General features: G+C 35.8%; 1 protein-coding gene and 1 long non-coding RNA gene across 3 annotated transcripts in view; one reads left to right on the top strand and one right to left on the bottom strand.

Annotated features, from left to right (window-relative positions):
• LOC144323309 (uncharacterized) overlaps positions 1-17736 on the top strand; it is a 66594-nt gene extending 48858 nt beyond the window's left edge. Inside the window, exons 2-3 of the long non-coding RNA XR_013388721.1 lie at positions 13950-14057; positions 17628-17736. This is a non-coding gene — a long non-coding RNA (uncharacterized LOC144323309). The remainder of the gene's footprint in view (positions 1-13949; positions 14058-17627) is intronic.
• Positions 9040-23155, bottom strand: part of TAFA2 (TAFA chemokine like family member 2) — a 436739-nt gene continuing 422623 nt past the window's right edge. For both annotated transcript variants that reach the window (XM_077913629.1, XM_077913628.1), the window contains exon 5: positions 9040-11197. In XM_077913629.1, the coding sequence (XP_077769755.1) occupies positions 11186-11197 (12 nt within the window). In that variant the 3' untranslated portion in view covers positions 9040-11185. The remainder of the gene's footprint in view (positions 11198-23155) is intronic.

A 23155-nucleotide genomic window follows, 5' to 3' on the forward strand; every position in this document is an offset into this window, starting at 1 on the left:
TAAGGCCAAAGTCCAAGAGATTATTGCCTGTGCTTTCTTTTAGGAGGTTTATGGTTTCTGGTCTCACATTTAGGTCTTTAATCCATTTTGAGTTTATTTTTGTGTATGGTGTAAAAAAGTGGTCCAGTTTCGTTCTTTTGCATGTAGCTGTCAGGTTTTCCCAGCACCTTTTATCAAAGAGACTGTCTTTTTTCCATTGTATATTCTTGTCTCCTTTGTCATAGATTGATTAACCACATAAGCATGGGTTTATTTCTGAACTCTCTATTCTGTTCTATTGATTTATGTGTGTGTTTTTATACAAATACCATTCTGTTTTGATTCTTATAGCTTTGTAATATATCTTAAAACCTCGGATTGTGTTACTCTGGCTTTATTTTTCTTTCTCAAAATTGCTTTGGCTGTTTGAGATCTTGTGGTTCCATACAATTTTTAGTATTATTTATTCTAGTTCTATGAAAAATGCTGCTGTTATTTTGATGGGGATTACATTGAATCTGTAGATTGTTTTGGGTAGTATGAACATTTATAATAGTATTAATTCATCCAATACATGAGTATGTTAGATCTTTGTTTTTGTTTATGTTGCTTTCAGTTTTTTTCATCAGTGTTTTATAGTTTTTAGAATATGGATATTTTACTTCCTTGATTGATTCTTAGGTATTTTACTTTTTCAGTGCAGTGGTAAATGGGATTGCTTCTTAATTTCTTTTTCTGCTACTTTGTTATTCGTGTATAAGAATGGAACAAATTTATGTGTATTTTTGTATCCTGCAAGTTTACCATACTCGTTATAACTTCTAGTAGTTTCTTGGTAGTCTTTAGAGTATTCTCTGTACAGTATCATGTCATCTGAAAGTAGTGATAGTTTTACTTTTACCTTAACAATTTGAATGTCTTTTATCTCTTGTCTGACTGCAGTAACTAGGACTTACAATACTATATTGAATAAAAGTGGTGAGAGTGGATATTCTTGTCTTGTTCCTGATCTTAGAAGAAAAGCTCTCAGGTTTTCATCATTGAGTATGAGATTATCTGTGAGTTTGTCATATATGGACTATATTATGTTGAAATACATTCCTTCTAGACCCACTTGTTCAGAGTTTTTTGTTATGAATGGATGTTGAATTTTGTCACATGCTTTTTCTGCATCTCTTAAGATTATTATATGATTTTTATACTTCATTTTATTAATGTGGTGCATCACATTGATTGGTTTGCAAATATTGAACCATCTTTGCATCCCTAGAAGAATCCCACTTGATTGTGGATTAGTGATTGGAATAGTCCTTTTAATGCATTGTCAATTTTGGTTTGATAATATTTTGTTGAGAATTTTTGCACCAATGGCCATCAGGGATATTGGCCTGTAATTTTCTTTTCTTTCTTTCCTTTTGTTTTTCTTTTTCTGTACTGTCTTTATCGGTTTTGGTATCAGAATAATGCCGGATACATAGAATGTATTTGGAACCTTTCCTTCCTCCTCTATGTTTTGGAATAGTTTGAGAAGAATAAGTATTAATTCTTTTTTAGATGTTTGGTAGAATTCATGTGTGATGCCATCTAGTCTCAGTCTTTTGTTTGTAAGGATTTTATTGATTACCAATGCAATTTTGTTACTAGTAATCTGTTCAAATTTTCTATCTATTCTGATTTAGCTTTGGAAGATTGTACGTTTCAAGGAATCCATTTCTTCTAGGTTTTCAAGTTATTTGGCATACAATTTGTCACAGTCGTCTCATAATTCTTTGTGTTTCTCTGGTGTTATTTTCCCTCTTTCCTTTCTCATTTTACTTATTTGTAAACTCTTTTTTCTTGGTAAGATTGACTAAAGCTTTATCAATTTTATCACAGCTATTGGTTTCATTGATTTTTTTCCTCTTGTATTTTTGTCTCTATTTTTATTTTCCTACTCTCATCTTTATAATTTCTTTCCTTATACTTACTTTAAGCTTTGTTCTTGTTCGAGTTCCTTTAGGTCTGAAGTTAAATGGTTTATCTGAGATTTTTATTTCTTGAGGTAGGCATGCATTGCTACAAATTTCCCTCTTAGAACTGCTTTTGCTGCATCTCAAAGATGTTGTACCATTGTGTTTCATTTTCATTTGTCTCAGATGTTTTGAGTTTTTCATTGACCTGTTGGTTATTCAGTAGCCTATTGTTTAGCCCTTATGTGATTTTGTTTTATCCATTATTTTCATGTAATTGATTTCTCGTTTCATACAGTTGTACTTAGGAAAGACAATTGATATTATTTCCGTCTTCTTAAATGTATTGAGACTTGTTTTGTGGCCTAACATGTACTCTGTCCTGGAGAATGTTCCACGTGCACTTGAAAAGAATATGTATTCTGTTGTTTTTAAATGGAATGTTTTGCATATATCTGTTAAGTATATCTGATCTAATGTGTCATTCAAAGACATTGTTTCCTTCTTGATTTTATGCCTGGATGATGTATCTGTCGCTGTAAGTGGGGTGTTAAAATCCCCTGCTATTATTGTATTACTGTCAATTTCTCTCTTCATGTATGTTAATGTTTGCTGTAACAGGTCCTCCTCTGTTGGGTACATATTTGCAATTGTTATGTCCTATTGTTGTATTAATCTTGGTTGGAACCCTCTGTGCTTTTTGAACCTGGATATCTCTTTTCTTCTTGGGATTAGGGAAGTTTTCAGCTATATTTCTTCAAATATATTTTTTTCTCTCTCTCTTCCCCTTCTGGGAGCCGTATAATGCAAGTATTTCATTGCTTGACATTGTCAAAGATATCCCTTAACCTATTCTCAATTTTTTTTCTTTTTGCTGTTTAACCTGTATGTTTTTTATTACCCCATATTAAAGGTCACTGATCTCTTCTTCTTCATCCTTTATTTCTTTCAAGATTTTATTTATTTATTCTTGAGAGAGAGAGAGAGAGAGAGATAAAGAAAAAGAGAGAGAGGCAGAGGGAGGAACAGGCTCCATGCAGGGAGCCTGACGTGGGATTCGATCTTGGGACTCCAGGATCATGCTCTGGGCCGAAGGCAGGTGCTAAACTGCTGAGCCACCTGGGCTGCCCCTTCTGCATCTTTTAATCTACTCTTGATTCCCTCTGGTGTATTTTCCATTTCAGTTACTATATTCTTCAACTCTTATTGGTTATTTCTATTTTCTCTTTGTTGAAGTTCTCACTGAGTTTATCTACTCTTCTTTCTAGTCCAGTGAGCATCTTTGTGACCATTACCATTAACTCTTTATCATGACTTTCTGTTTCATTTACTTGTTTTTCTGAGGTTTTGTCTTGTTCTCTCAGTTGGAGCATATTCTTCTATCTCCTCATCTTGATGGACTTTCTTTGCTTGTTTCTATGAATTAGGCAGAACAGATACTTCTAAACTTGAAGGAGTGAGTTTGTTATGCTCATCCCCTATGTTGACTGTGTATACCTGGCTGACTGGCTGGAGCTATGTTTGTAGTGGACTGAGGGTCCTGAGCACTGTTCTGGGACCACATTAGTGAGATGGCTGGAACTGGAGTGGGTGCAAGCCAGGGGATTCCAGGGTTGTGTGTGTGTGGGGGGACGGGTGCCCTAGCAGGAAGGCTGGAACTGAGATGGGGCATGGGCCACAGGGTCCTCAGAGGCTGCACATGGGTTATCCTTGTGGGACAACTGGAGCTGAGGCAGGCATAAGCCAGAAATCTTGGGGCACTTGGTGCAGGGACTGCCCTCGCAAGTTGTCTAAAACCAAAAGGATATAGGCTTGGCATGTTCCAGGGCCCTTTGCACCTTTGTCACCTTCACAAGACAACTAGATCTTTAGTGAGCACTACCCATGGATGTCTGGGTCTGTACCACTGTGATGAGATAGAGGGCTAGGGCTTGGGTGGGCTAGGGGCTCAGGGCTCACTGTGGTGGTAGGCCACCTCGGTCACTGGATCTTGCTCTTGACCACACTATCAAGGTGGAGGAAGAATGTAAACTGTTGAGCTCACCAGCCCCTCCGACTTGGAGAGAATTTTAGCAGGTTTTCCCTTTCATTTTGCGGCGTTATGGACTTGTATCTAATATATTGTAGTTCTTTTAAAACATGTGGATTTTTTTTTCTGTGCCCCAGGGTCTGTACTAGAGGCCTGGGGCTCACTGAGGCAGCAGGCCAGCTATGGTGCTTGGGCCCTGCTGACAAAAAACCCACACTATCAAGGTGGAGTGGGAACATAAACCATGGCACTTACCAGCCCCTCTGACCTAAAGTGAGTTCTAGCAGTTGCCCTGCCATTTGACAGGATTCTAGGACTGGTTCCTTGATTCAGGTTGCCGTTTTAAGTCATGACCTTTTCTGTGAGCCCCAGGGTAAATGAACCTGCTCATGTCCATCAGTACTATCCCTCCATATTGCCATTTGCAACACTGGGGTGGAGGTTCCCTTTGTTACTATGTCTCTACTTTTCTTCTTCTTTTCTACATGGTCTCTCTGTCTTTTGTTGTACAGAAGCTGTTCAGTCAGCTTTCAGTTTTTCTTCAGGAGGAATTGCTGTATAAAAAGATGTATATTTGGTGTGTCCATAGAGGAAGTGAGTAAGCGTCTTTCTACATCACCAATTTGGACCTAAAGTCGCATGTATTACTTTGACAACCCCAAACCTTAACTACTAATAGCTTATTGTTGACCCAGAAGCCTTATGGATAACATAGAGAGTCGATCAACATGTATTTTGTATGTTTTATGTATTATATACTATTTTATATACTATATTATTACAACAAAACTAGAGAAAGGTAAATGTCATGAAAATCTTGAGAAAATACATTTATAGTACTGTATTGTAAAAAATTGATGTGTAGGTGGACCCCCACAATTCACACCTGTGTTGTTCAAGGGTCAAGGGTACTTAAATTTTATTCACTGCTTCTAACATAATTCTTGACACATAAGAACACAAAAATATTTGTTAATTAATGGATCTCTCGTTATTCCTTATCTCTAATAAAACTTCTCCTCACTTTTAAATCTAATTTCTACCCCGTCTAGATCTACAAACATCATTCCCTTTTATTTTACTTGGCCTCTGGAGTCTTCCTATAGCCCCATAATATACTTTTTGAATGGCATGTAAACTAACAACCTACTATTTACTACTACAAAAGTTAAAAATCCTGGCTTGGCCACTTACTATCAGATGACACTAGGGAAACTGTTGAACATCTCCATGCCCTAGTTTTTTTTACTGTAAAATAATAGAAACAATTACATATAGATTAGATTAGTTCAAATAATGAAGTTCTTAGAACTTTTGGCACAGAGTAAGGACTCAACAGATGCTAGCCTTTTAATCTCAACTATTTACATCCAAAGATGATCCAATTATTCATTCTCACTTGTTTTTTGTTTTTTTTTTTGTCTAGACTGCATTATAATAATGGAAAAGTCACATTTCTCTACAAATTAGGTGTCCTCTATTGTGACTTTATTGTCTTCTGAGCTCTGAGTATCTAAAAACATCAAAATTTGCTTCAAATATTTTCTGTTCACCTTGATTTCAAATCAAGCTCTGGAGCTTATATACTCAGCAAATAAATCTCATGTACTTAAGACCTGTATCTTAGTGTGTTGCTGTTTCCTCAGCCCAGAGTTCTGTAGGCATTATTTCCTTTAACCTCACTTTTATATTTCTCCCTAGCTTTGTACATTTTGTTCATTTATCTAATAGCAGAAAAATAGATTCCTTTCACATTAACCCTTCCCTTTGATCTTCCCAACTATTCCCAATAAATAGGATGGATAAAGGGATCTTTTATCAATTTCTCCTTCACTATTTCTTTCGCTCAGCCTGTCACTGGTTATTCTTTAACCTTCTTTGCAGCCACACGATTCCTGAAAACAGGTGGTTTAAATGTAGTGCCTCTCTACATCTTCCCATTCTATTTAGCAAAAATACCAGCAGACCCCAAAACTTTTTATATCACATATGATATGATTTTATTATTTTCTATCAATACAATTTTTACACCAACTGCAGGGTGAACAGAACTGACCTCTTTAACAAATGAAGAACCACCATTTTAGTAAATACTATGCACTACATACTGCTCTTTGCATATGTTAACTCATTGAGTCTTCACAACAATCCTGTGAGATAAAATATTTTCACTTTATAAATAAGGATATTGCACTTAGCTAATTTCTCTCTTATTAATTTATTTATGATCTTGGAATCATTAACTTTCTCTCAGTAGCCCAGGTATAAGCTGAAACTCCTCCATGGGATAATAGATCCCAGTGATTGCTTTTTGATTCACGGTCTCCACACTAGGGACACTGTTTTGTGGGAAGTCACCAAAGACCCAAGCACCAATTACTTCTTCACTGTTCACCCCATTAGATTTTCTATGGGATTTGGTTCTGTTTATTCCTTGCATATTATGACTTTCTTTCCATCTAGATATGGACACCCTTGCCTTCATTTCCTTTATATTTTCAGTTCTAGGTTCTTAACACACCACTCCCCCTCTCCTGTGCATCATATGTAAACAAAGTCTTATTTCTCCTATATTTAAAATAATGCACTTTTTTGATTCTGTATCCCCTTCATAAACACTACCCTACTTTGCTTTTTCATTTCCCACTCAAAGAGAAGTTTGTGTGTACTATATCCATTTTCAAATCTCTAACTCCTCTGCAAACTAATGAAAGCTCAATCCTACAACAGCACTTCATTGAAACTGCTCTTTCCAAGACCAACAATAATCTCTAATTACAAACCCAATAAAACCTATTCAGTTCCTTTCTGATGTGACTTTCTGAATGTTTCATTGGTACTTTAAATTCTGTAGGCTTGAACATTGCCTCTTACCTGCTACTCACCTTGCTTTTTCCTAGGTTTTTCTGTCATATTTAACTGAACCTCAGTTATCCCATTGTAGTAGGCTCAGGACCCTCTGGACTTTTCTTCCATGTCTTCCTTTCAGTCATGCAATCAGTTCACCCAATTCGTTGAGCCTTCATTAGTGGCTCTTAACCCTGGATGCTCATTAGAATCACTGGGGGAGCTTTAAAAAAAATAATCAGTCTAGGATTAGGGCCTGGGTCAAGTAAGAGCATATCATAGAGTAGGGTCAAGCAAGGGTAATTGTTAGGATCCTCAAATAATTTAAATTGCAACTGGAATTGATCTCCATAGTTTCAGATTCTTCTCAGTGTAATAGTCTAAGCTCAGGCCTTATTCCCTCTCCCCCAGGTTATTTTAGTCCTCTGTTAATTTCTAAGTCCACAATCTCTCTTCTTTAAGATTTTCAATCCCATTTTTGCTAAAATCTGTAAAACCACATTATGGACATGTACTGTCTTGCTCACCTAACTTCTAAAGTTCAAAAATGAAGTTCAGTCATTTCCAGAAAAATGTTTAGGACATAGTGCATCCTATTTAGTAATTTGCAACATATTGAAAACAGGTATAAAAAAATCAAAGCAAATATGAAATACTTAAAAATCTTTTGTGTGCCCAATTTTCCCATAGGTTAGTATAGTGCCGCGCCTACGTAGAGTATTGGAAAATTACCTAGTGAACTGCCTTTAAAAGTATTTTAAAGGTGAAACTTCAGCTAACCCCAAAATGTGATCCAGCCCTATAGAGGCAGTAGGAATTCAGTAACTGTCAGTGAAATGCCAGATATTTGTAATGTCTACACTACTTTTCAGTCTCTCACAGTGCAAATAAAAACAATGAAGAAATCTGGTACCTCTACTCTTCTTTCAAAGTATTCTATATAAAAGAGAAAAAGAAGACAAACCCTTACCTTGATAAAACATAGTAATGTCCTACTCTGTGGGTATGATCTCTATGTGGGTAAGGGGAGTGGGAAGCTGCCCAGTGCATGTCTCCTCTGACTTTTCTGTTTCCCCTAGCAGAGTGTCTGCTATCATTCTAATTCTCTCCACTTAAGTCACTCAAAGGAAGAAAAGGCAGGATGATGAAAAATATTATTTGATACCTTTGCATATATGGCTCTTTCAGAGATCTATTGCCTCCGGTTTGAGAAAATAAAACTTTAGAAAGATCAAGTCCCGTTTAATCATTGTGCTATTATTAGCTATTGTGTATCATCAAAAGTCACAACCCAATTGTACAGCATTGTGTAGTAGCACAGGACTTGCTGAGGAGATCAAAGAACAGGCTCAACTCCCTTTTTATTTCAACCTTAGATACAGATTCTCAGTTCTCCTCCTACCCGTTAAAGTCAAAAGTAGGTTTGAAATCACATGTGGTACTCTCTGCCATTAAAACTAGAAGTTTCCAGGAGGTTAAGGCATCAAGAGTAAAGAAAAATAAAGCTAAAGGATGTTATCCTTAAAATAGAGACCTTGGAAAAAGTAATTACACATCAGTCATTCATTGCCCATGTCCTTCTATCCTAATATACACCACAGTAACGTTTTACCAATTGGAAAGGATACAATAGAGCTCGCTCTCCTTCCGTCTCTCACGCACACAGTACATGTGAAAGTGGAAAATCTGAGTCAGGTCTGTATTTGATTTAATAGTATTGTACCAATGTCAGTGTCTTGATTTGATAAGATTTGGTCACTGGAGGACAGTGGGAAAAGAGCACACAGAGGTTCTCCTCTCTTTTTTTGTAACTTCTTGTGGGTTTTAAATTATTTTTAAGAAGTGTGAAAGCTGAGTTATAACCATATCTGATATTTTCATTAACATTTCCATATGTAATGAACTTCAAAGGATAGGCAGCATATTTAACAATTTGTATAATAAAAGGAATTTTGCATATGGCTAGCAAACATCCATCAGTTGTACTCCTAGTCAAGATGTGGGCAAATAGCACAAGAGTAAATATATCTCTTTCAATTGTTTCCTAGCAAACAAGCAAATCAAGTATTGGAACCTTGTGTAAATGGCAAGAGTTGCCATGGATTTTTATTAAAAGGAGATTGAAAAATTTATGTCAGCTTCCCCATGAATTCAGAGGTTTTCCTGTAGAGTAACTGACTTTTAAAATAAAACACCAGAAAACCGATTCTCCAAATGTAACTCATGAAAGAGAGCCCATTTTATATCCCAATTTTATTTACCTTTTCTGAATAGTCACAACATTAATCTACTGGGGATAATCTAGTTAGTCTATTTGAAATTCCATTTATTTTTTTCTATTGATATGCATGTGTTACACTTGTATATAATACAGAATTTCCAGTGTTGTTTTAAAGGACTCAGGTAAAAAAAAAAATGAGAAGCATGATCTACAATTTCAAACAAACCTAGGACAAATTCATAATTTCCAAAATAGTATAGTTTTCTACTTTGTTCCAAAGAAATGAATGATGTTATCATTGATGCAAAAATTCCAGCACAACTGTTATTTTTTTCTTTCTGAATTCATACAGTCTTGAACTATTACAGAATCCACTCAGAGCCATCTAGTTTTATGTATAATGAAAATGGAGGGAGGAAGTCATCTCATTTCATGGACTTGTAGGGCAGTATACTTTGGCTCAGTGTCAAAAGTATACTTTACAAATTTAACTTTTAACAAATTTTACACTTGTAATTTGTCTGCCCAGAAGACATCCTGGGTAATGTACTGGTCTTTGAAATTTGTTACCAACTAACAGACCAAAACTCTCTAAGGTATGTCAGCTTCCGTCATGGAAACCAACAAAGACTTAATTGACCATGTCAATGAGTTCTAAAAATATGAAAGATGGCCACATTTTCTCTAACATAATGGAACTTCTAATAAGACAATTTATGAAAGACCTTCCTATTAGGCTAAGATGAGTAAACCAAGAAGTCTCCCCCATTACATCCCTTCAACTATACACTTACACAATAGGGTTACAGAATGGCTATGTATTTTCAATTCTTCTCTCCCTTCACATAACAAATGAAATAAAATAAATGTAGTATAAAATTATACATTCTGTAATAACTTAGGAAAAAAGTACATACATGTTTAAGGCCTTTAAATATTTATAAGACTATCCTATAGAACTGAAAAACAAAAATGTTAAAATGACTACAAAAATGTGGGAAGAAACTGATCTAAGAAATTGTTTGAATGGGACAACTATAAGCAAATATTATAAATTTGATACCAAGGAAAATGAACAATTCTATTAACAGACTGAACAGATATATAAGCATCCAAACAGTCACTGGGAGCGAGCAAGGGACAGTCTATTAAAATGGTAGAAAGGACAGTTAAAAAAAAATTACTAGAAGAAATCTTAAGTGAATAACTCTCAAGCTAAGAAATCAGAAACCCACATGCATCCCTGGCGATTTTTTTGAAACCAAAGGCTACCTACATACTTGACTGCTCACTGCTGATTTCTGTAAAGGGAAAAAGTAAATATAAACATGAAAGAAAAAGCCCACTTAATAAAACCCCACAAAAACCAAAAGGGAGAGTACTCCAGAAGTACAAACTAGCATATAATGAAAATGGAAATTCAGTTCTAACTACTACCTATGTAACTGACAGAGAGCTGTAGTAGTATGTTAGCCTTGGGGAAACATGTCAGCTTGTCTATACATTCTTATATGATTGATGTATTCAGATAACTATTACTTGCCAACAATAATTATTATCAATGGATATATATTTCCATTCCCTTAACAAAAGCAATGTTAAGATGTTAAAACATGTAGGCTTTCAGAGCTCCAAGATTAAGATACAAATAAAATGGTCTCAGTCTACACCATGCCAGAGGAGAAGTTCGCAAAGGAAATGTCAATAAAGCCAGGTGCAGTCCCACCAGCCAACGAACACAGGACTGGACCCAGGAACATATCCATGGCAGGAGGCCAGTGCACTTGGCAGACTTTCAGAAACAAGAAAAGCAGTCACATTTGAAGCCAAGAGCCAAAAAGGTGAGTGTCTCTGACATCACCGGGAAACACCAACTCTTCAGATGGCAACTCCAAATTCTCTTAGCAAGTGCAATTTTACAAGTTGAACACAGTTCAAATCTGACAAAATCTTCATGACATAGAAGTTCATGTCTGACTTTTTAAAAGTCTTGGTTTCAAGAAGAGGCCAATTATGAGCCATGAAATCCTTTGGAAATAAGACTCTGCAGTGCCTCTTGTGAGTGGTATAAAAATCTCCCTTCAAGATCACCTCAGGAATTAAGTTTCTGTGCAGATGTTTGATGTAACCAGGCGTGAGGATCACTTGATTTATCCTTTGTTAATGGGTTACCTACAAAGGAAGAAGAAAAGATAATCATTTTATAACAGTCTATATGATCTTAAAACTCCAAATACAATTTAGTATTAGAAGAATTCAAAATGTTGGTATTTGTTTTTTTTTTTAAGATTTTATTTGTTTATTCATGAAAGAGAGAGGCAGAGACACAGGCAGAGGGAGAAGCAGGCTCCATGCAGGGAGCCTGATGTGGGACTCAATCCTGGGTCTCGATCACACCCGGGGCTGAAGGTGCTAAACCACTGAACCACCCGGGCTGCCCAGTGGTATTTGTTTTATCAAATGTTGAATTTTAAAGGACTACCAGATTCCAGTGTTGCCACTTTAGAAAAGACATCAGTGTTCTCTATCCTTTCACGGTATTTTTAGAGCTACTTGCACAACTATCCAACAAATGACTACAACTATGACCAGGAAGATCTTGTGATACTACCTGTCTCAAATCCAAACGATGGTTCTGGAATCTTTGTCCTTTGTACAGGCATGGAAGACATAATCCAGAGATCATAAAGACATTATGCCAGACTTCAGTAAAGAAAGACCTTTGTTCATGGGAATACAATCAGACCCCGTCTTCAAGAAAGTCCTTGGGCATTAGCTCCATAAAACCCATTCTTGAAATAGTTTAAAACTTGAGTGCTTATTTGACTCAATTCTATTTCAGAAAAATTATTCATGAGGAAAAAATGTGGGGAGAAAAACAATGCACAATATTTTACCAAGGTTTAAATATTCCAAAAATTCTCAAAAAAAGTTGATTAATGCTATTATAAATATTATTAAGGGAGATTATCACTGGCTTTTCACACCTACTCAAGTCCAAAGAATGTGTATGGGAAAAAATAGTTAACCTCTAGAGTACCTGATACCTTCTATCTATATATACATAAGGGGAGATGATGGCTATACAGAAAGAGAGATTTCTGCTGCACCAGTGAATTCCTAGGTATACTCTAAATTCAAGGCACTTAGAGTTGCATGACTATTCTTGTCAAGAAATGGTTACAACAAATAGTGAATTCTTGAAAGTTACTGTGGATACTTTGGTTTTATTCCATTAAATCATATAATTACTCATCCTTTCATAAAACATTTACAGAAAGACTGTTTTTGTTTTTTTGATCAATTATGAAAAAGAAACATTAAGCAAAATAATCTAGCTCCGGCTCTACTACAGCTAGTCTCAAATTATACTACAAAAGGAAGCTATAAATTCAAAGAAAAGTTGTTTCTGCATGGAGGCGACCATCTTATTTATGTCTCTTTGGTCAGTTGTCCTGTCCAAGGAAGGAGCCTCTGCTTACATATTTAAAGCTTCTTACTCCCATGCACAAATTCCTCCCCTGGGAGGAATGGAACTGAGGATGGAAGGATACAAATACAGAAAGGGCCTGCTCACCCCCAGAGATGCTGGGAGCAGGGGCTCTCTTAGATAGGGTAACAGTCTCATTTTCAATTTGTCTTCCTCTTAGTGGTCATTTTATAGATATTCTCTGAATGGCTCCCAGTCTGAGGGTTAGCGTTAAGAACAACGTGGAGAGTAAATATGAATGTTTCGACAGACGTTATGTCCCAGGTTGCCCATAGAGATAGATAGCTAATCATTGTGGAAAATACAAAAACTTTATGATAAACTTTCTTGATGCATACTGACTTAACCTAATCTTTGACTGCCATTGCCTGAGCAAGATCCCGTTGCCTTTTCTGAAGATTCTCCTCTTAGTAGGAAGACTTATAAACATTATAAGGGATTATATTTCCAAAACTATGCTAGGTAAAGAGAGGAACTGAGAAAGCACAAATGGGTTAGCCCCGGCAAGGACTCAGCATAGGCAACTGGAAGGACATGGTGTAGTGATCCCACAAGAGCCAGTGGCCTGTCCTCCTGTGTCATTTGGAGCCCCGATTCTAAGTAATCTCTTTGTGGGTACGGTAGATGCATTCTTCTATCTTTATTCCAAGCTAAATATTTCATCCTGCTAGTTTATATAAAGCTGGGGAGGGATTCTCTCAACTATTCATATATTAAAGCTTTGTTTTTATGAAAATTTTAAAAAGACACATTTACAGTACAACACCAAAGGTTTATATTATAGAACACATTTTTCCTCCATCTCAGTAAACATACATGTCTACACATAAACACAATGCCTATCCTAAGCGTATCACAAACCTACATTTTTTATGCTATCACCTAAAATAATTGTTAGAATATAGAAAGTTAAATATGACTAAAAGAATTCTCTAAATAAGCATAGGTCAAAACTTGAGTAAATGACTTCTCATTCCAGCTTTATACAATATTCCCAGTTTATTAATCCTAAAAACATCCTAGCACATTTTATGAGATGAAGATAGGCCTTCAGTGGACTATTTTAGATTTCATTTTTGTAAATTACTCCGATCAATTCATTGTGGTTTGGCATGTGGAGTTCTAGATTAAGGTCGGTGTGGCAGTAATAGCAGTCACAGTGGAAAGGGGATAGTCCTGTTATCTTCATAGGGGTTGCTGTGAGGCTCAACTATGATAATGTCTGTGAAAACACTTAGTATAATAAAGGTTTTACAAGTTTTTTTCAATGCACAAAGCTTTAACAAGAGAACCACTAAAAAGTACAACGAGAGGGCCACACGAACAGATATTTAATCAAAGTAGAGAACTACTCTTAAAGAATTCAAACAAAGGCTAAGTAATCATTTGTTCTTTTCTTTTTTTTTTTCACTTGTCCTTTTCAATGTGATACAGATATGAGCATGTATGGGCCTGTGTCAGCACCCTCCCTGACAACCTCCACCATTGTATCAAATGAAATGGCAAAACCAAAGACTTGAAAACATAAGGATGACTCTGAATGTAGGTACATTATCACCAATGTAATTCGCCTAATACAGAAGAGGCAGCAATATTGAAGATGAAATTGTCTAAAATGTAATGCAAAAATAAACACTTCTTTGATTTACCTGCCTATTGAGTTCAAGTTAATCAAGTCAAAATTCTGGCATGCTACTCGGAAAACAAGCACCATTTTCTCCTTTCCTGATATGCAAGGGTTGTTTAAGTGATATGTTTAAAAATGTTGCTCTCATCTAAACGTGATTTTTAATATACCACATTAAGCACTGCCTTATTTTTAGAACTTAGATATCACTCTCTTTCACTCAAGCCATATCTTTTGGAGGAGGCCAAATAGTAAAAAGTGTTAGCTTGTAAAGACGATTTTCAGCAAGTTTTCAGTAACTAAAAGCAGGAGGTTGCCATAAAACCATCTTTACAAGATAGGAAAAGCATTTGTTACCATGAATGTACTGTCTTTTGGTTCTGAGGGCAGTAGATATAAAATACTGCCTGAGAGAGAGAGAGAAATGTCCTATGATAATTATAGTTACGCCTGGAGTTTCATACGTTTTAATCACCACCTCAGTGAATTCGCCTTTCCAAAGGCAGTGTTTCACACAGCTGTTCCTTTTTATGTAAATCTTATTTGTGTGTGCCGCACACCAGTCAATTCAACAAGTAAAAATACTTGACAGCTGAACACATGCAAAAGGTAATCAGAATGATGGCAGCTTTTCTAGTTAGTAGCTCAAAGCTATCTTGGTAATGACCCACAAGGATGGCGCTACCCTGCTAATATTAAACAAAAAGCAAGAATTCTTTCAGAATTATCCCCTTATTTTAGCCCATTTATTTCTCTCAGTCTAACAAATCTATTATAGTATCCTGATTTGATTTCTCAAAAATTTGTGCTAAAATCACAACCCTTAAGTCTGTTCATCAATTTAATTAGAGAAAACAAAACAAGGTAATGGCATACATGACCTTAGTTAAATGTGAAATGAAATCAACTATTTTATACTGGTTTTATTTTATACTTTGAACATTATGAAGTATCCTTTGCCTATCTTCTAGTTAAGATAAATTAGAAAGGCTAAAAAGGAAATTCAAGACTCTATCTTGTCCCCAAGTGTAATAGATGATTTTATAAAGTTCTTAAATTAATTACATTCATGGAGTCAGTAATTCCCTTTTCCCCCACTCAAGCCCTGATGCCTGAGTTATCAGTGGGAGGCAACACATTATGATGAGAGGCATTGACAGTGTGGGTGGGCTCCGCCGGCACACAGCCTGGGTTCAGATCTCTTCCTTAGCATGTTCTCACACTGTGGGGCTGAGTAAGTTATTTGAACTCCCTAAGCCTAGTCTTCCCCAAGGGTAATACGAGAATGGTGTAATTAGACCCCATGCCTTTGCTATTGCGGTTAAATCAGATAATCCTTTGAAAGTGTCCAGGTAAATGCTTTTTAAATAATAACTGGTGATAGTAGCAGTAATTCCCAAACACTACACAAAAGGCGATACCTAGGATAAGTATTGGGGTGGTGGGGCATTACTGCCTGTTTCTTTATAAGTATTGATTTAATTGTTGGTGTCTTATAGAAACTGATCCTGCAATTATTCATTTCATATTCTTACTAATCATAAACATCCTTTCAATCAAGAGGAAAGCACCTCTTTTTGGGCCTACTTTAGGAGTGAGACTCTTTTCAGATTAAGGGATATAGAGTAGTGGTTAAAAAGAATGTACCTGAAGCCAGTTCTGCTGATAACTCATTGTGTGACCTTGAGTAAAAGAGGATAGTATCAGTACCAATATCATAGGGTTGTATGAGCTGAAGAGCAAATAAGTTAGTAGGCCAAGTGCTTTGAACAGTGCTAGGTATGTAATAAACACTATGTAAATGGTAACTATTATAATTCATATATAAACATATATGTGTGTGTATATAAATATATATATTTATATATAAATATATATATATATATGTATGTGCCTGGAGAGCTAGAAATGTGTGTGTGTGTGTGTGTGTGTGTGTGTGTGTGTGTGTATATACACACACACACACATTTCTAGCCCTCTGAATACACTGAATTCCTAGGCTTTGCCCCTTAATTTTTCTGATCATATATTACTGGTGTTTATGGATACACAATCCATTCTTTTTCATTCTTATGTTGTCTTTTTAATGGACCAGCAGCCATCAGACTTTGCATACAGTACAAATATCTAGGAAATTAGCACTCCACTTAAAAAATAAATGTGACATAATTATACCGAAACAAAATGCAGATTTGTAAATGTCCTTATTCATTATTGATGATTCCTCTGATACTCTTTCACTTTGAGTTCTAGCTCATATTCCAGATTTTTTTTTAAATCCCAGTTTTTCAGTTTGCCAGTCTATATAAATTTGTGAAATCACTGCCAAATTTCCATAGCATCAATGTGAATCTTATCATTTTAGCTTAATTAAAAAAAAAAAAACACAACATTTTCTCCAGTGTGGCCATTAAAATCTTGTTATGAGGAACTACTGAGCAATATTTACATTCCTGTAAATATAAAATGGGTCATATATACACAATAATGGAACAGACAATGCTTTATGAACAAATCAATTTCATAAAAACATGTTGAATTTACAGTAAATAGCCATGTTATTAGATAAAATTTTTGGACTGATGAACAATATTTAAACAGTTGGAAGGCAAGGAAAAAGATGTGGCAATCTTTCCAAAAGGTGGTAGCTTTAAATGCAGCGCATGCCCAGTCTTTATAATGCAGCTGCTTACTGACATCACAACAGGCATCATGTCAAACTAACATTCTGATAAACAAATTTAATTTGATAAAGTAAAAGGAGATCTAGAATACCTTTATCATCTTAATTTGAATGAACATTGCCTTGCCTGGAGTATAACTGCCACTTTACTGCAGATACATTTTTTTAATACGGCTCTTACAAGTACATGAATTAAGCTCTTGCCTTAGTTTTTGTGTATTGAAAGTGCAATTAAAACACCGTTACTCCGCAGTAGCAGGTTTTCTCATTTACACAAGGAGAAAAGCTGCCACTGAGCTGGTCATAACTATGTGAATGCACTTATCCTATCTTAAAGCAACTTATATAATGATGTATTACAAAATGAAAGACACCTGTCGATCTAGAATAATCATTCAAGTCTAGTTGCCAGATAGCTTTTAGGTATAGATGAAGCACTGTAAGGCAGTGACATGAATCATCTTCATAAATCCACCTACCTACATAAAAAAAAAAGTAAGGCTGTATTTTACTTTCTTGGTGATGGAGGTGATTCTATAGCCATGAAAACTGTCAGGTTTTCATGCCACAGTTTACTTTTCTTCCTGGGAATGTCTGGTGCTGGCTTGGCCTGAACATTTATTTTAACACTTGAGGCACCAAAAGCCATCTGTGTAATACTTCTGCTAGGGTCAACATTTCTACTGAATGACCTTGTTATCTGTCCTATAAATACTCTAAAAATCTAACAGCCTTGGGTGATTGGGAGGATAGTCATTTCAAACAACAGAGAGCATTGCCATACCTAACTGGTCGTATTTAGGTATAACGCAGTGTGGATACCAGTGTGGAAGCAGAAAATATCACCCAATCTATACTTCCAGAGAGAACCAAAACAGCAAACATGACTGAAGAATGGTAGCCTTATTCTGGTAAGAGTTTTATACTAGTGTTACTACCCTCTAGTCTTAGCACATTGGACACGTGACTTAAAAATCTCTGAATCTCCAGTGAGTCGGCTGAGTGAGTCTGTTGGACTCTGTGCTTCTAATTCCCTTCTATCCCCAAACTGCTCTGACTCTTCTTAAGAAGCACTAACTCCAAATGGGATAAAACTTTACTCTGATTACCTAAATTCACTGGTGGTATAACCACTGTGTAGACTTCCTTTTTCTAAGAAGCCTACTCGTTATATTAGAATGCAAAACTAGTAAGCTTTTACCACAAATACAACATCTGTCAAAGGCTTTCAGCTTCCTATGTTGTGTAAATGAAGATCTTGACTGGAAATGAATCTTTTGAACAGATGGACCTGCACTATTTCTTGGAACTCTGAAAGCTCTACAGTGCTCCTGCCATGACTCTTCTATGTGACTCATGAAAGCAGATGACTGTTTGCCTTGCTGTTTATGCACATTCATCTACTCAGAACTGATTCTGTCCGGATGACATTCACTGATAACACAATAAAACATTCCCTGATTTCTCTTTGGGTAGTTGATAAATTCTTTTGGGACACTAAGGAAGTCTACAACTTTCCTTCTCCTGGCCCCTGTTCACAACCTGTGTTTATTCCCGGTGGAAAATGACCCCCCAAATTAAGGTAATTCTAAAAGACAACAGTATAATGGGATTTAGTTATATTTTGCTTGAAGAGATTGAAAAGCCCTTAAAATGGGAAAACAATTATTTTGAATACTTGGAGGAAATCTGAGTAGACTTAAAAAAATAATAGCATTTCATATACCAGCATAGTTCATACATTTTTAGAGACGGTTGAGATTTTGAACTCAATTGTAAGGTACTTTACCTGCCAAATTTGATGCTAGGTTCATTTCTTTAGACTCACCTCTAATTTATAAAGGAGTAATTTGAATTGATGATAGTTTTTATCCACTTTCAACATAAAGACTTACTTTAGAAGTTTAAATCTCTTCAAGTATCGCACTTCTCAAGAACTTCAGCCTCACACATATGAGGGCGTGCAGAGGTAAGCAGTACAATTAGTACTCCAAAGGTGAAGTTAAGAGAAGTAGAGTTGGGAAGAAGGGCTGAAATGCAGAAAAAATCTCCCTAGTAGTCTAGAGATTGATAAGAGCAACATTTTCTCTGTACTTCCTGGATGGTTTGAGTTACAAATGCAAATGGCTGTTAGTCATGACCTTTCCTTGCGACACCTGTCTGAATAAAGAATATGTGGCTGTCACTTGGGGAGAAGAAATTGGTGCCTGAAGTAGCACATGTGCTCCCCCCACCATCTCTGTCCTTTTCCATAATATTACATTTAGAGCTGATCCTTCTGTATATGGTAAATCTTTGGAAAAAATATGCCTTCTGTAAATTGCAAACCTAGAATATATTTTCTGAAAAACAGTCTAATACAGTCCGTTATGTTTAATATACTGGTGCTTTTGCTTTTTCCCTTCTATTTCTCAGTTATATTTTTCCCTGAATTGTTTCTGATCTTGGCTTTGGGATTTTTTTTTAGAATAATAGTCACTTCTGTAATTTCAAATTCCCAAAGTTGATCAAAATATGAATCTCTAGCTATTTCTATTTACTTAGATGCTAGTTTGATGTAGCTGATTCAATTATATGGCAATTAAATATATAAAGATTGGACCAGTAGGTAAGAATACAATCTTCACTTGGTTTATGAAGATTCAGTGAAAGCCTGATGGCTCAGTACTTTTCATGCTAATTTCCACATTAAATAGGCAGGTTGAACACTGACAGTGGTCCACTAATACACCCAAAGTTTTGTATTATCCATTTCCTATTCTTGGCAAAACAATGTCCACTGAGGGGCCATCATGGGTGACAATATTAGATCCACCTCTTTGTGGCAGATTTATTTGTGGACCTCATTAGTTCAAAGAGTGATGCCCCTCCCCCATTATTTCTATAAAAGATAGTTCAATGCCTTTCTTTACTGACAACTGAGACAGATCTTTGCCTTCTGAATCCTAAAGCTGTCCAAAGTTCATCTTTCCTCCTGAAGTCAGGAGTACCTAGAATGCTAATAGTAACTATAGGAAAGAGTAGGTAACAGTTAATCCTGTGACACAATGTACACTCCTGCTCTGTGAGATATGAACCAAGATGAGAGCTCATTTTGGGGGATGTTTTGAATCTTTATTCCTCAATGAAACGTCTGTCCCTTCCTTGGAAGGGACAAACACTAGAATCCGGCCAACACTAGAATTTGCCACACTCATGCTCCAATTGGGAGCCAGAAGTTTTGTGAGTGTGGGAAAATTAAAAAAAGAAAATTGTCATCAGGCACAGCAGAAACGTTCTTTCTACTTCTCCATTCGAACCTGAAGAGTTTTACACGTTTGCCTAAGGAATAAACACATGTCAGGTACTCGACTATTGAACAGATGATTACAAGAAGCAAACCTGGGCAAAAGGGAACATGTCAACCAACATAAAGGGACAGAGAAACAATAACTTCCTTTATGTCCATAAAAGTTCACAATGGAGATAGGTCTGCATCCCTCCTAAAGGATTATAAGCTCTTAGAACTTTTTATTATTTCAGGAAAACATTCATAAATGAGACCTAAAATAAAAAGCTTTTATAAGAAATTGATACAAAAATCATAAGAATTTCTTGTCAATATTCGGGAATAATTTTGCACAAACTTAGTAAATACAAAAGTTCATTAAAATCAAGGGAGAAGGTATATAGAAATCCCATACATGATCCTTTTGACGTAAAAGAATTCTACAAATAGTATTACGTAGTATGATTCAATTACAATTCAAATACTTATTTAATATTTGCTACCTTAACCATTCATAGGCTTTCCTGAATATCCATGTCTACAGTAATTTGTGATTTTGTTACAGCATGAACCTGAATCATACACAATTTAATGATGATAAGTGGGCCCAAGTCATTTAACCCATGTATCGGTCATAGGCATTCACAAGCCAGCTTTGTTATTCTCTGCTCATCAACTATGTAATCCTCATTAAGTCTGAATGGGATCCACGACATTTATAGACTTTCAAAGCTTTTCTTTAGAGTCTCTTTCCCAAAGTACTCCAGAGATATAAAACCTGTAGTATTTGAATTTCAAATATTTGAATAATTTAATATTTGACACTATAACATGAATAACAATAAATAATAAAATCATATGAAGGAGAGGCTAGTAATTTAGAATCAGACAATAGAAGGTTTTGATTATACAAATCAAAGGTAAAACATTTCCTACATAAATTTGAGAGCTGAGGATAGTTAAACCAATAGCAGAGGAAAAATTAACCATGTTATGATATGAAAAACTATCTCCCAATTTTGATGTAGAAAATATATCTCCTAATTTTTTAAAAAATTGCCCTTTGAGTAATAAGTACAAACCCCTTGTCCCCATTATGACTAGATCTTTCCCTACCTAACCAGAAAATGTAAGATTAAAATGACGGTCTGAGAAAGAATGAAACTTTTGAATTCTGGTTACCATGATCACTTGATTTTATCCAGCTAAGTCACAGCTGGTGCAGTCATACAAAGTAGGTTAGTGTCATGACTTGCCAGAGACACGTGACAAAGGATGAAGCTGGAGAAAATTTAGAGGAGATTCATATCAACCCACCTACCTTCCCAACCCCTTCAGAGACAGACTCTAGTCATATCTATTTAACACTCATAGGCCTTGATATGCCCATTCAGATCTCCTTACCTCTGTATACATTTTACCTTTGCCTGAAAACTCTTCTTTCAAACCTCAGAACAAATGTTACCACTTCATAATTCATAAGCCTTTGTGATTCATCCAGTCAGCACTCTGTCCATATGTCTAAGATCTATCTTGTCATATTATGATTATTTTATTAATCTCTTTGTTTCTTGCACTAAACTATGATGTATTGGAAAAAAAGATAATAGCATACATTTTCTCTCCTCAGTGTCAAGCAGCATTCCAGGCTCAATAGATGATACCTAATAGCTATTAAATTGCAAAACTGAAATGATGGGTAGGTGGGTGGATGGATAAATAGACAAATGAAGGACTGAATAGAAGAGGAAAGTGATACACAACTTCACAAGAAGGAAACCCGGAGCTACTATTTGGATTCTCTGAATTGCTAGGGGAACAATTAAGTGACCCTAAAGGTCAGTTCCTCCATTTTAATTTTTTTAGGATTATTCCCATGATTCTGTGGCTTCAGAATTTGAAATTATAGATACATATGGGTCCTGACATCAATTTCACATTCGCACCTCGGATATTTAAATTTATTCTCATTTGGAAAAGGTCTGATTTTTAAAACAAAATTAATTCATGAAAATAATATTGCAAAAAGATAATAGCAATGTGTGATGCTTTAATTGGTATTAGGCTAACCACTTGGGATGTAGAAAATGTCCAAATAGATACATCAAGGTTGATTCTGGCATACTCATTACAGTTAACATTTCAGTTAGAAATTATCCTAACTTTTTTTAAATGCACTTCTCTCTTGAGTAATTTCCATACTGCTGCTTAACACTGTCAGGAAAATTTTTTCATGAAATATTCCGTAGTGACAGTTATCCTACACCTAAGGATTACATGCTCACTTGACATCAGGTATGGTGGTATAAATGAAACACCAGCAAATTTCTTAGAAGTAAATAAATACTACAATGATTGATTCACCCCCAAAATAATACTGTGTACATCACCTCTCTCTCTCTTATATATTGATTATATACTCTATGTCTAGTTCCCTCCCACCATTTTTTTTTTCAAATATAGAGGCTAGTATTTTAAAAGGCAAAGAGAAGTTAACTTTGCTTAGCAAAATGCAGCCAACTCCATTTTCTGGTCGAGATTAGAATGCCAAAGACAGTTTGATCCTTCTCCTTGGGGAAACCTGGAACCCTCCTCACCTCTCAGATCATAATTGCTGGCATCAATAGACAACTGAGTGCACGTTTCTCTTCTCTTGTAACCCTCAAAATTATTCTTTGAGACTATCCCCATTTACTACTTAACAGTTAATAGGCCTTGTTATTAATTACTATTATCTTGAATTTACAGTTGAAGCTGAAGTTCAGAGAAATTAAGTAAAACTTCTAGATGATGCAACTAAGCAGTAAGTGATAGTCTGGGGACTGAGATCCTCATTCTGGGGCTTCAAACCTAGTGAGATAGGTCCTGCAGGTCTGATTCTTGCATTCATTCACTTGACTAATATTGACTGAGCACATACTAAGTAGCAGGCACTGTCCTAAGTGTGGAAAAAAAAATCACTACCCCTATGAACTGACAATCTAGAGAGGCAGACAAACAAAAGACACAATAATTTAAAGTTTCAAATATGTCAAGCCATGCCAGGAGAAAAGTAGAGTCAA

This window comes from Canis aureus, chromosome 11, assembly GCF_053574225.1.
Source record: "Canis aureus isolate CA01 chromosome 11, VMU_Caureus_v.1.0, whole genome shotgun sequence".
Classification (NCBI taxonomy): Eukaryota; Metazoa; Chordata; class Mammalia; order Carnivora; family Canidae; genus Canis; species Canis aureus.